The sequence below is a fragment of the Vicugna pacos genome, chromosome 7 (genome assembly GCF_048564905.1).
Source record: "Vicugna pacos chromosome 7, VicPac4, whole genome shotgun sequence".
NCBI classification, from domain to species: Eukaryota; Metazoa; Chordata; class Mammalia; order Artiodactyla; family Camelidae; genus Vicugna; species Vicugna pacos.
In genome coordinates, this window is record NC_132993.1 from 19,978,511 (window position 1) to 19,992,454 (window position 13,944).

The 13,944-nt window shown below is 49.8% G+C and overlaps 1 protein-coding gene across 12 annotated transcripts in view; it reads right to left on the reverse strand.

Moving 5' to 3' along the window:
• The window catches only part of CPA5 (carboxypeptidase A5), a 34,377-nt gene that overhangs the window by 932 nt on the left and 19,501 nt on the right, over window positions 1-13,944 (reverse strand). For all 12 annotated transcript variants that reach the window (XM_072964488.1, XM_072964487.1, XM_072964486.1 and 9 more), the window contains 6 exons: window positions 7,257-7,355; window positions 5,940-6,041; window positions 4,662-4,763; window positions 4,210-4,320; window positions 3,676-3,766; window positions 213-412 (listed from right to left, as the gene is read on the reverse strand). In XM_072964488.1, coding sequence (XP_072820589.1) covers window positions 213-412; window positions 3,676-3,766; window positions 4,210-4,320; window positions 4,662-4,763; window positions 5,940-6,041; window positions 7,257-7,355 — 705 coding nt within the window. The remainder of the gene's footprint in view (window positions 1-212; window positions 413-3,675; window positions 3,767-4,209; window positions 4,321-4,661; window positions 4,764-5,939; window positions 6,042-7,256; window positions 7,356-13,944) is intronic.

Below are 13,944 nucleotides of genomic sequence, written 5' to 3' on the forward strand. Positions count from 1 at the left end.
GAAGCAGGAACTTAGGAGTCTTGGAAGTTGAATGTGTAGATGACTCTTGTGAAAAGGGAGCACAGCACCTCTAGCTTCGAACTTGATCACAAGTGAGAACAAGCCCCTGTTGCTGCCCCCTCCCCTACCAGACCCCACCACCCACTCCCTACCATGGGACCAATTGGGAGTCTGCTAGATGCCTCCCCGAAGCCTTAAGCAGCCAATCTCACCAACTCCTCCTGGTCTGAAACAGGCTCCAGAGTGTGGCCATAAGGGTACATGAGCATCTGAGAGTAGCTGTGGATGGAGATCAGAGCCTTGATGTTCCCGTGGGCTGTGATGAAGTCCACAATGGCAGCCACTTCTGGCTCTGACTGAGGAGAGGGCCCATGATAAGTCTCTGAGCAGGGGCTGTTGTTAGAACCATTTCCTGTAAGTAGAATAAAAGCACCCAAAGGGTTCAAATTCCCAGGCTTGGGAAAGACACTTAGTATTCACAAAATACCCTGTATTCCTCTACATTTCCTAGCCGCCTTTGCAGTTTGGTTGAGGTCATGTGACTACTTTCGACCAATGAGAATATGAGCAGTAAATGATGAGTCACTTCTAGTTCAAGGCTAAGAGCAAGCATGACTTTTCCACACACTCTTCTGTCTGTGTAGTTGAAGCAAAAAACTCTAGATGGAGGAAGTAACCTGGATCCCTCTGGAATGGAAGAGAGCCATCAAGGAGGGTCACCTACCCACACTGGACTTCATGTGCGTGAAAAAAAAAACTTTTATTATATTAAGCCACTGAGATTTGGAGGGATATTTGTTACTGCCGCATATCCTAGTCTAACACATCAGAGGAGTGTAGCCACTCAGCAACTCTGTTGCCCTGTAGGGAGCTCCCCTTGCTTGACTTTAGTTCCATCAGAAAGGCAGGGTTGCCTCAGCAGTTGCCACAAGGTCTCCAACCCAGGCTTCCCCTATAAGCAGCGACCCCTTTGAGAAACCCTCCCTTCTCTGCCAACCCATCACTACCAGGGGGAAGGCTTGGGTCAGCTGAGCATTCAGGCTTAGTGTCTGCTCAAGGTTTGCCACAGCCATGGCCCCAGAAGCAGCATGTACTTGGGGCCAGGAAAAGAGAATAGATCCCTTTAGTTGCCCAAGGCTGGTCTGGGAATCACAGATACAAAGAGTTTTTGAAACTTATTCTTGGGAACCTAAGTTGGAGGGAGGGCAAAGAGTAGTTGTGCTTCTATTTTGTTCACAAATTTAATTTGTTCCCATCACCTACTAGATTCTTTGCTCCCCATCTCTTTTCTTCCTCTTCTGTTTTCCCAAGGACCATGTCGTGGAGGACTAGGCTGCGTTGGTGAAGTTTTGTGGGTCAGAAACACATATGGAAAGAGCCATCCCAGTTCCTGCTCTCACTCCTCCTTCCTGAAATGACTTTACAGAAGCCCAGTCAGAGGCCAGGGATCACCTCAACTCCTGAAGCCTCCTGAGGACGCCAGAGCACTCCCACTTGACCCCCCCACCCAGGGTAGTAAGTTGACTGGAGAGGGGGGAGGCTGGCCCATGGACCAGTTCAGATGCTGTTCTAGGACTGCAGCAACCTGGTCCTCCCCAAGGGTGCAGGTGAGGATGGCACAGGTGGGAGGGATGGTCTATAGATTACTCATTACACAGCAATTAAATTAAGGCAATAATAAAACCATAAACAAAATCTTCCGCCTGAGTCACCAACCAGACACGAGCTATTTCTGGCCACAGGCAGGCCCAGAGGCAATTCTGTCACCTGGGAGTGCATCCCCTCTTGCTCTGCCAGTCCTCCTTGGGGGTGGCAACCCTGGTTAGAAGGGGAATGTGCCTGCAGGGAGTGAGGGGGTAAGAAGCAGCCCCACAGGCTGGAGTCCACCCAGCTAACAGCGGCCCTGTTTGTTGTGTCTGCTGGGAGCTTCTGCACCTGCTACACTTGATGAATGACAAACAGCAACAGATGATCAGAGCGGGGGAGGCTGAAAGCTTTGTCTGCATTTGCAGCCCACGCACGGAAAGCGGTTCCCTTGCCAACGACCAGGTGGCTTTGCCCAAATATGGACAAACACTTCAGGCCATTAGTTCTGGTTTGAGCTAAGCAGAATAAACTAATCTTACCCTGACCAAGTGGGAATTAGCTGGCTGCCTCTCTCTGACGTTCATAGTTAAAGTCCTCTGAGCCTGCCTGTTTCACAAGTACCTGCTAATGGATTCATTAGCTATTTATTTTTCCTTCTCTAAAAATGTAATTTGTAGCAAGGGGAAATCTCTGGAAGGACATGGTAAATTATTAAAAGCAGTAATCTTTGGGTAGTGGGATTATAGGAGTTTTTTGTCCCTTCTGGGCTTTTTCCCCCCCACATTTTTGTTTGTTTGTTTGTTTACAGTGTGTATATCCTGACTTTTTTCTTCTGTAGTGAAACCCACAGAAGTTATTTTCTTAAAGAAATAATTTTCTTTCTTCTAGCCAGTCTGTCTCGAGGTCCATGGGTACTTACTTTAGCCAGTTCTGAGGGGCTCACACGGATGCCCACTTGGGGCAAATGTCTGGTCATTTGGAGGTGGAAACACCTAATTTTACAGTTTTGTTCCCTTACAGAAGCAGATACAAACATAATCCCAGACTCTCAGGCAACCCCCACACTGTGGGCTGATGGCCACACTGGATGCTTCAAAGCTGTCCTTATTTTTCAATGAGAACAGACTCAAAGAAGCCAGACTTTCAAAGCAATGAGCATCCAGGTCTAGAATGTTCTATCTCATTGGTTTGGCCACCCATCCACAGATATGCTTTTCAATGGCAAAGGAATTGTCTTCTATGGAGCCAAATCCTGATCCCCCAGTATAATGTGGGAATCACATCCAGGGGCTGAAGTCTGTGCCCACACAGCCCTCTGCTAGACTGTCAGCAAGACCCAGTATTCCACTCATCAAACTGCTGCATTCCCAAGGTCCACATACTCATCTCTGGGCTTTCTGGAGACCTCGGTTTGCCCCTATGCCCCTGGCATGGCAGGGGAAATAATCAGGAAGAACACCAAGGGAACTTAGGAGGAAGCTGCCCACCCCTCCCTGGAACCACAGAGCCCTGCAGATAATACCAGCCCAGCAGCCCAGGGTCACAAAGTAATTGGGTCAAAAATAAAAACCAGGCTCAAGTCAGTGTTGATGATAAGGAACTGCCTTATTCTATATTTGAACCTTTGCTCTGGCTCCCCAGAGGACAAAATTCAGGTCACAAGTCTCAGGGAATGAGTTTGGAGGCATTTTCTTGTGACATGCTGCCTTCAAGGAAGGGCCAGGTATCCCCAAGGAAGGGGAGCACCATAAATTCTGGCTTTTGAACAACAAATAAGACTACTTTGTACCTCCTTAAGCTTTTCTCTGCCATATCTAGGATTTGACCCTTGCAGTTTAGTCCCCATGCAAGGAGCTGTTTCCCATGAAGGCTTAGCATATGTATACATTTCACACACATTTGCAACCTCTCCCCATATCCCATGGCCAATCCTAGGCATGTACCTGCCTGTCCCTGGCCATGACTCACTTGCATTCACTAACGGCTTTGCCTCCTCAGTTATAAGTCATCATAATCTGACTGTATGGGAGACGTGCCAAAGACCAAGTCCTCTCCAGCCCTGCCCCCAGGCGCAGCAGACTGACGTACCTCCAAAGCCTGACTTCCAGTTCCTGTTAAGATCCACACCAATGCAGAAGATTCCAGGTCTGCTGGACTTGTTCTTCCGCCATAAGCGGTTCTGAAAAAGCCCAGGGCAGGTGGTCTCATTCCCTGGGCCCATTCCTAGGAGTGGGAGCCCCTGATCTCCTGGCCTAGGAAGGTGGGGTCTGGTGGGGCAGAGCGGGGCAAAGGGAAGGAATCTCCAGGGCATGATGGGGCTGGCGTGGGGCTGGACCAAGGCTGCAGATGCAGCTTTGTGGTAAAAGCTGGAGTGTGGAGAGAGGCCCGAGCATAGCCAGCCAGCAGTGACCTTCCCTGGGCAGCAAGAGGGAGGCTGGAGGGCAAGAGCAGCAGCTGCAGTGCTGAGCAGCCCACCTGCCTCAGTGAGACTCTGCAAAGAGCCCTGGAGGAGTCTGCCCCCAGGGAACTTCAGCTCAGCCTCCCAAAGCCACAGGGACCTCTCCTCCATTCCTGCAGAGCTGATCCCTGACTCCCGACCTCCCCCCTCCCAGGTGTTCTCACCATGCTGTGGGTAAAAGCAAACCCATCAGGGTTGGAGACAATCTCCATGAAGATGTCCATGGCATTCAGTACATTTGTCACGATGCGGTCTTTGCCGTACTCATTGACAATCTGCAAGAAAAGGCAGAGTGAGTAGGGGGTGAGGGGTGGGGGGCCCTGCTGGGCTCTCCTCTGTAGGGCAGGACATTGTATAGCCGGTGGCAGGCAGGGGTGGCAGCAGGCCATCAGGTACATCCCCGTACAGAACCAAAGGCTTGGATTTTAAACAACTAGAAGGCGGAAGATAGACAGAGGTTCTGTGCTACGAAAGGCCAGAGCACTTGGCAGCTGTTCCACAGAGTAGGAGGGCAGAGAGCACCTTGAGTTAAACGAACCAAGTTTTCAACTAGAGGTGCCCTTAAATAGTTGAGCAGCTCCCACCTCCTGCCCCTGCCCCCATGGTCCGTGCTGACCTTCCTGGCAGTCCAGATGCCGGTGGCATGGGTGATCCACTCCCGGGCGTGGATTCCAGTGTCGATCCAGATGGCTGGGCGCTGAGAACCTCCGGTGCTGAACTGGGGGAAAGCACCAGGCCCCAAGCAAGTTTGAACCGAGACAGCTGTCACTAGGGCTGTCCCTAGACTGACTGGAAGGAGGCCCCAGATGTATCCTCACTGCCTGGGGTGGCCCTATGTTCCTGAGAGTGGGGCTATACATGCAAGCCCCTGTGCCTCAGCCCATGAAGCGCACACATGTGGGGGCCCTGGTAACACAGTGATGCTTTGGAAAGCACAGTGATCCAGACAGAAGCACAGAATTTCCCGTTTGAAAGTATTTAGACTAGTGCTTCTCAAATTTTAAAGGGCACGTGAATCCCCCAGGGATCTTACTAAAATGCAGCTTCCAATTCAGCAGGTCTAGAAAGGGGGCTGAGGCTGGGCATTTCTAACAAGCTCCCAGGATTGCTGCTGCCGTGGGGGCAAGGACCACACTGAGTAGACAGCATCAGAGAGACAGCACTGAAAGCCCCCCGGGGAAACCAAAGAAAGTGCAGGGAAGTCAAGTCCCAAGTCAGGTGAGACCACTTGGCCCTTCTAAAAAGTCCCCCAGGGCACTGTTGAGGGCAGCAGTGCCTGTCTTCTCTGCATGCTGGATGTCAAATGCCCTGAGTGCTCTTTAGGGCACATACTAAGAATTATAGTCCAGTGGGCTCCACACTCTCACCCATCCTGCCTCCTTCATGGCCACGGGTTCTGCTTCTGCCAAGTTTGCTCCAACTCTGTTTCCAGTGGCCCCTGTGAAAGGCTGGAAGGTCCCCTCATAGACTCGGGCCTATCTGTGGAGCTGCTTGAATCAGATGACCTCAGCTGTTTGTAAAGGAGGCCTCTGAGTACCTCTCTTCCCATTTAATAGATGAAGCAACCAAAGTAACAGGAAGAGCACAGACTCACCCACACTCACATCCCAAGTCCAGGGTGATGACGGCCACTCTGCAGTGCCATCTCCTTAGCAACCCTCCCACCAAATTCCTGACCCAGGATGTGCAGATCACTGCACCGCCACCTGTCCACATCTACAGGGGTGAGTCCCCAAACACCACGATCCCAAAGCTTGTGGGTCACCTCAGGACAGGAGTGTACACATCTCTCTCCCTAAAACTCCCACCCAGCCACAACCTGACATGGGCTCAGTCTGATGCCAGAGGCACTCACTGTAGAGCCTAGTGGTCAATACAGCTAGATTTTACTCACCTTCAGGACAAGAATGGACCGATTTTCAAAGCTGTAGCCAATCCGAATTTTTGATGCAATATCTGAGTGCTCAGTTGCAAAGTTGTCAATCCAGGTATATATCTAAAGGGAATGGAGTTTCTTAGATGGGCAGTTAAGCAGGGAGGGGGCAAACCCCAGGATGTCTTCGAATATACTTCTTCTCCCATCCTACCCTCCTTACCACTTTCCCACCTCCCTTGAGGATCTAAAACAACCCAGATCAAGCACTGAAAAAAATCAAAGACTCCCTCCAGGCCTAAGGCACAAGCTGTGCTGTGGTTGGCCTGGATTCCAGGCTTTTTACCAAGGTGCAGAGCTGAGACTTTTGCCTGGAAGAGCAGCATGTGCTGAGGCCACTCGGTCCCCAGGGTCAGCCTGCAAGGTTCTCTCTGGTCGGAAGTTTCTCTTGCTTCCATTTTCTTGGCCCCTTCAATCCTTCTGACAAGATCTCATAGACCTCGCAGTGTTGTTTTGGTCATCCTGCTCCTTTTAGATTCTCAGCCTCTTGAAGGCAGGGTTATGTATCTCTGACATCAATAAACACTGATGGAATATATTAAATTCATTTTCTTATTCTTTCAATATGTACTTAATAACTACATGAAAGAAAAGAGATCCTCTATTACAGGCCTTGTGAAATGGAGAGAGTGACAATGACAATAACAGTGGGCAATCTCAATAATGTCACAGACTTTACAGGGAAGCAGGACCTGTGCCTGGAGTGTCTTTCTGGACTGGGCATCTCTATGCTCTCCTTGCATGTTCTCCTTTGTAAATTAGTCACAATCAGTCATGCCTGCCCTCGATGGCTGTAACTATGATAGTAAATTTTCTCCAAGTGAAGGCAGCTCTGTTTTATTCGACAAAATGGCTCTCTAATGTGCCTGGCTTCCTGCCCCTTCTGTGCTCTAGTATCCACAGCTGGGGCCTCTTACCACAGGAATGGTTGTGCAGAGAACAAGACCCCTGGATCCCAAGCCAGAGTGCTGGATGTGAAGGTGCCTCTCCCAACTCTGTTCTGGCCAGCGATGGGTCCCTACCTTAGTGTTCAGCTTGGTAGACCCATTACTCTGGTCCCGTACCTGCTGTGGGCTGTACTGTTGAACCCACAATCCGCTCTATCTGAATCCTGGCTTCTGGACCTCTTTGAGCTGACTGCCTACCTAACACCCAGTGTCTGCTCTGCACTCCCCCAAGCATAAGTTCACAGTCTCCTACAGACCCCAGAGTCTCGAATCTGAGACCCTGAGGGCTCAAAAGGACAACAGAGTCCAAAGCCTGACCGGGCAGACCCACCTCCTCCAGGGTATGGTAAGAGGAGTAACTGAAGCTACTGGTGCTGCGCTCCAACCGGCGGGATTTCGCCATGGCTTCTCTCTCCTCATCCAGCAGCACCTAGGAGGCAGGAGCACATATTGGAAGGGAAGGGGAGGCTGGGCCAGGCAAGCATCTTCTGAGCCCTGCCTCAGCTGGCTGCACACAAAGACAGCGTCGACCCAGGAGAGTGAGCCCCCGTGAGTGTGAGTGGCGCAACGGGAGGAGATGCCTGGTTGCTGGGTGACTCTTCTGCTAGGCAAGCTGGCATTCATGCCACCACTTCCCAAATGAGCAGAGGACAAGGAGTTTGGAGAACTTCGTTCTAAGTCTGCCACTGCCACTAACTAACTAAACTTGACCTTAGTTTCCTCAGCTTGAAAGTTGGGACTTACCTTGCCCATCTCATATGATAAAATGTAGTAACAGATATAAAAGTGTTTTGGAAAAGACGCTCATGGTCTACTGCCAACATTTCTTCTGCCTTGTGAGCACTTCACTGAGCCAAATCCCAAGCTGAACTATGTGCACGACCCCTGTGGGTGCAGAGAGATCCCCTGACCCACAACATCCACTCTACCGCCCAGAGAGTGGGTGTCCAAGCCATTCAGAAAGCCAGTCCAAATCATTATGATTTAAGTGCCAACAGTCTTTCACTCACCGTTTTAACTGCCCCTTAGACAAAAATACAGGTGAGACAGAGCAACGTCCCTGAGTGGCAATTTGGAGTTGGCACTCAATCCTCACTTGGTACTTCCCACAGAGAGGGCAGTACAGCGTCTGGGTTGGGTTGACCTCCTGTATGATCCTGGGGCATTCTTCCCAGCTGGGGACTCAGTGAGGTGGGCAGGTGCCCTTCACCCCAAATTCATACCTTACATTGGCACCTGGGGACCAAGGCACCCCAGGACTCAGTGCTGACTGTGTCACATGGGAGGTGCCTGGGCCCCTTTGCCACAAGGGTGCCGGGAAAGCAGAGGCCTTCAACCCAAAGTCGCCCTGGTTTGCAGCTCTGGGTCACAGGTAAGTCCTGATGATGCCTTGCTTCGGGCCAGAGTCTTAGTTTACCAAGCTATCTTTATCCTCATCATCTCAGATGACTCGATGTCAGGGCAAGAATTAACTATTCATGTTTTAGAGGTAAAGCAGATTAGAGAGGTTAAGGGACTTAAAAGCAAAGCTAAAAAGGAGCAGAGGTAAGATAAAAGCCCAGATACCCTAGTTCCTAGCGTTGGGTTTCTTAAGGCTAGCTAGCTATCAAAACTAAAGGCTAATAAGAATAAAACACACACACACAGATTTGTAGATATGTGTATGTATATCTATGTGTGTGTGTATATATATAGAAAGAGCAAACAAATGTATAAATGTTAACAGCAAGTGAAAAGTCCATCATACCATCCTTGTGATTTAAAAATGTTTCAAAATAATGAAAAGGCAATACCTCAAGCATAGGAAACTAAGAAAGTAAAATGCAAAAAGAGGGGAAAAAAAGAAAAGAAAATTCAAATATGCCTGTTAGGATAGAAGAGTCCGTATTTTAAGCAATTTTTTCTTTTCTCTATTTTTTACATTTTGTCACCATGCTTATACTACATCAAGAAGTAAAATCTTCTAAATGAATAAATAATCCAAAAACAAAAACAAAAAGCTCTAAAGGCTAAAATAAAACAGCAGCCACAGAGCCTTCAGTCCCAGGGCTGGACGAGCACCTCTGCCCAACCCCAGCCTGCTGCAGCTGAGGCCACTGCTGACGACGCACCCACCCTGCAGCCCCTGTCAGTTTGCTCACAACCCTCAGGTTCACAGGTTTTAAAACGGGACTGGAAATCGATGTTTGGGGTACATTTTGTTTGCTTTTTGAGCACCAACTACCTACTGGGCAATTGTAATTACAATGTTTTCAGCTGAACTGGCTGGGCTGAGGATGTTCCCGCTTGAGCAAAGCTGGGGTTGCTGGGCTAGGCAGAGGTGACTGGAGGAGCCCTGAGCCTTGCTTGCACAAGCAGGATCCTGGGAAGCTCTAACAACAGAAATCTCAGCAGACCCCATAACTGATTTGTGCCTGTCGCTATGGGCCGGGCACGACCAGCTGTGGTGAACAGCTGCAGGGGAGAGAGCAGGTCAGGCGACTGCACCCGGAGTCAGGTCTCAGTTGGCCCCAACACTGGTTCCACTGCCATGAAGCTAAAGGGTCCATACATGGAACTTCCTAGGGACTGAGGTGGTGGCTGAAGGTGGAGCATAGGGAGGAGAAATTGGGAAAACAGGACCCGAGGACCCAGTTCTTTCCACATAGACCAGGGACAACCACAAGAAAACAGCTCCAATAAGGCTGTCCTTTGTTTCACAAAACAACTGGAGGCAAATGGGAAGTCGGCACCAAACTGCAAATAACTTTCCAAACACCCTCACAGCCTTGTGAATAGATATGACACCCGCTTACAAATTGGGAATGCTCAGCCCTCACAGCTGGGCCCCGATTCCAGGAACATTAATCTACCCTGGCCTGAAAAATACACAGATGTTTGCTCCCTTCACAGGGCTGAGGAAGGGGATGAGAAAACTAAGAATGCAGTCTTGCCACAGGCTCAGGAATGCCTAATTACAGCCCTGTCAGGCTTCTCAGAGAGGAAAAAAAAAGACTCAGAAGTAAGCCATTTGCCTCCCTGGAAGCCATAACCTGACAGGGAAAGTAATACCTTGGTGTGAATTAATTTATGACAGGGTAAGGAAGGATGGGGACATTAAGCAAAGAACAGCACCTCCAGGATGTGGGAAGGGAGGAGCCAGAGGGCCCCAAAGGTGAAGCTTAGGCCCAAAGGGAATCAGCATTCACAGCGCACTCCAACCACAGACGCAAAATGCACGCAGCTCACAGAAACAGTGGGTGAGGGGAGCAGGAGAGGGGCTCTGGCCCACGCTCCGTGACAGCACGGTCACCTCTCATCGTCCCTGGCCTTCTCTTCCAGGCCTGTTTGCAGTGGCAGCTGCATGGCTGGTGGCAATTACAGTCCATGTCTATCTACATAGGGGGTGGGGGGTTGTTAGAACGCACCTCTCAGAAGTCAGGACCGAACCAGGGCTTCACTATCTGAAAGGCAAAGTTAAACACCACACGAACACCACCACCACCCACTGAGGAGGCACATGGCACAAGGGCAGAGTCCAGGGTCTGGAGCCAGGCTCTCTCAGATTCAGTCCTGATGCTGTCACTAACTTGAGCAAATTACTAAATCCTCTGTGCCTCAGTTTACTAAGTTATGAATTTCTATGTGCCTTCATAAAATGGGGTGATGTTATCACGTCCTTTAGCATGTACTTTGAAGTGTTCTTGTGAGGATCAGAAGGGTTAATACATGTAAAGTGCTTAGGACATTGCCCAGCACGTAGCAAATGCCAGCCACGATGGTGAAGACGACAGGACAGCAACAGTAACTCCCGGGGAGACTCCAGGACTCTGCGGTGCAGTAATCGCTACAGGGCATGACCAGGAAATCTGATCGTCCAGCAGAAGTGGTGTCTGCCAAGCTTGGACAGCAGATTCTCCCCATTAGTGGTCACTTGGCTGAGTCAGGCAGCACCTTCCCCTCCCTGGGACCAAGAGAGAGGCCAGTCCTTCTTCTGTCCCTGCACCACCCCCAGCCCCGCCCGGGCAGCCAGACTCTGCCTCTCCCTCAGGGCCTTGCCCATGATTTTGCCTTTCTTTCCTCACCTACTCCTGTCCTCCTGTCCTCTTTAGAGCTGCCACCCACCCCTACCCCAGCCAGCAGTATGCCCACTTTTTACTGTCTTCTATTCCATGAAACAATGTGGTCAAGCACACACTGGACACTAAAGATAACATCAAACAAAACAAAGCAAACAAAAAAGCAGCCAACAAAATAAAACTGCCTGCCTTCATGGGGTTCACAGTCTGGTAAGGGAGGCACACAATAACTAAGAAAAGTAAATCATTTAGGATATTAGAAGGCGGTGCATGCCAAGGAGAAGGGGGATGTGGTGGAAGGAGGGAGGAAACTGGGGGAGCATGGGAGAAAAAGGGTACAGCTTAAAACAAGGTGAAAAGCTGACATGTGAATCCGGTTTTGAAAGCAGTGAGGGAATAAGCCATGCTGGTATCTGCAGAGTCAGCATTCCAGCTATAAGGGCCAGCAAGTGCAAAGGCCCTGAGGTATGAACCTAGTCAAGGGCACTGAGGCAGGAATGAGTCAGGCGAGTTGGAGGAACATCAAGGAGGTCCAGGTGCCTGGAGCCAAGTGAATAAGGGTCATTGATGTAGGGCAGAGCATGGATCATACAGAGTCTTATAGCTGTTTTGAGCACTTTGGCTGAGTGAGATGGGAAGTCAACGAGGGTTTAAAGCAGAGGAATGACATAACAGGACTTGCATATTTTTAAAGGATACTTCTGGCTGCTGTTCTGAGACTAGGAAATAAGGAGACAAGTGTGGAATTAGGGAGAACAGTTAGAAAACTACTGAAATATTCCAAGTGAGGGCTGATGGAGTGTTGACTCAAGTTAGTAGCTAGGATGTGGTAAGATAGATTTTGAAGGGAGAGCTGACAGGATTTGCTGATAGGTGAGATGTGGAATGTGAGAAAGGAGTCAAGGAGGACTCCAGGTTTCTTGTCTGAGTAACTGGAGGGTGGTGCTGCCCAGGTGGGGAAGGCGCAGAGGGAACGAGCTACAGGAGAGAAGAGGTTCAGGGGAGATCAGTGTGGACCTGTGAAGTCTGAGATGCCTATTAGACACCCAGGTGGAAATGCCAAGTAGACGGTCTGAAGCTCAGATTAGACATCTGAGTCTCCCTGGAGCTATAAATATAGGAGTATCAGGAGGCTGATCTGGAATGAGGGGCTGGAGGAGAGGTTGGAGAACAGAGTTGGGAAACAGGAAAACAATGTGTAAAGGAGCACCCAGTAAGATGGGACAATCCAGGAGAGTGCAGTGTCCTGTCAGCCAAAAGAGGAGACGAGTTCCAGAGAGGAGAACATGACCAGTTGTGCTGAAAGATGAAAAACACGAGCACTCAGAGCTGACTGCTGAGTTGGACCTTGGAGCTGTGCGTGACACTGTTGAGGGCAACTGTGGTGAAGTGAGAGGTGGACAGTTTGCCCGAGGAGAGGGATGAAGGTGGCAAGAACAGTCAATATTTGCAGGAGTTTGGCTCTACAGGGAAGAGGAGAAACAGAGTGATAGCTGGAGGTGGGGGGGAGGGATTAAGAGAGGATTTTTTTAAGATGAAAGAAATAACTCTATATTTGTATGCTAATGGGAATGATCCAGGAGAGAGGAGAAAATTGGTGAAGCAATATTTACACTAAAGTGTATTTTGCTCTAGAGTGTGCTCGGAGCATGGGTGATTTTTGTTTTCTCCTTTGTGCTTTCCCCTATTTTCCAAATTATCTACCATGAATATTTATTAATTTTGTAATCAGAAAAAAGCCATTAAAATCCACCGAGCTGATTGCTCAAGTGAAGCTTTTCCATGGTGACTCATCCCAGAGAAAGGAAAAAAAAAAAAAAAAACCGAAGGGCTGAAAAGAACGAGGAGGTGAAGAAAAATTAAATGCAAATAGAGCTCAATCGGAATCAGATAATTTCTTCCCTGGCCCGCCGCAATTTCCTCACCACCCTCCTGCCTGTCAGTCTCTCTCTGCTCCTGTCCCCAACTCAACATTGTCAACATTGTCACTGTCAGAGGGATTTTTCTTAAATGCAAATCTGATCATGTCAGAGCCCTCCAATGGCTCCCCCACGGTTTTTGAGATAAAATCTCAACCTTTTCACCCGGTGGAGGATGCCCTTTGTGCGCTGCTCTGGCCTCACGGCCAATCCCGGGCCCCCTCCCTCTCCCCGCCCCTCCCCTTCAGCCACACCGCAATCACCGCCTTCTCTGAGCCTCAGAGCGACGACGTGCAGTGCCTCTTGTACTCGCTCCCATGGCAACCTGCTCCACTCCATCAACGCATCATCCAGTCCATTGTAATCACTGATTTACTCCCCTGCGCTCCCCCACCCCTACAGCCCTCCAGTTCCCCTGGATACGGGGACCGGATTTCTTATCTCTGTATTTCCAGTGCCTTGCCCAACACCCAGCACACAGTAGGCATCTCTGTATCTGTGGGTGGAATGAATAAGCCCACCTCTTCTATCTCAAGCACCCCTCTGATCACAAAGTGGGGGTCGAGGTGAGGGGAGTGGAAAGTACTTCTCTTCCTCAAAAATCACCAGTGCCTCTGGCCAAAGTGAAAAGACCACACCAAGGTTTTTCACACTTTCTCTCAGCATGGTACTAACTAACACACCCTCCTTTTCCTCTCCTTCTCATGTCCATTAAGTCCACTGACATTTACTAAGCCCCACCTAAGTGGCAGTTCCTACAGTAGGTGCTGGGGTATAAAGATACATAAGGCAAACGATCCTGTACCTTGAGGGGCTTGGGGGAGGGGGCTCTGAGACAAAGTCCAGCATAATAGTCAGGCCTCTCTCTGGAAAGGCTCTTCCTGCCAATAGAGTGATTCACTCAGCTCACAGTTGTTGAGGGCCCACTGTGCAGGAGACACTGTGCCCAATACTGGGGTGAGAAGACCCAAAGGACAGGGAGGAATCAGGCCTGAGCGTCAATAACCAAAACAGAAGACCGGAGGCCAACAACCTGAGTGGT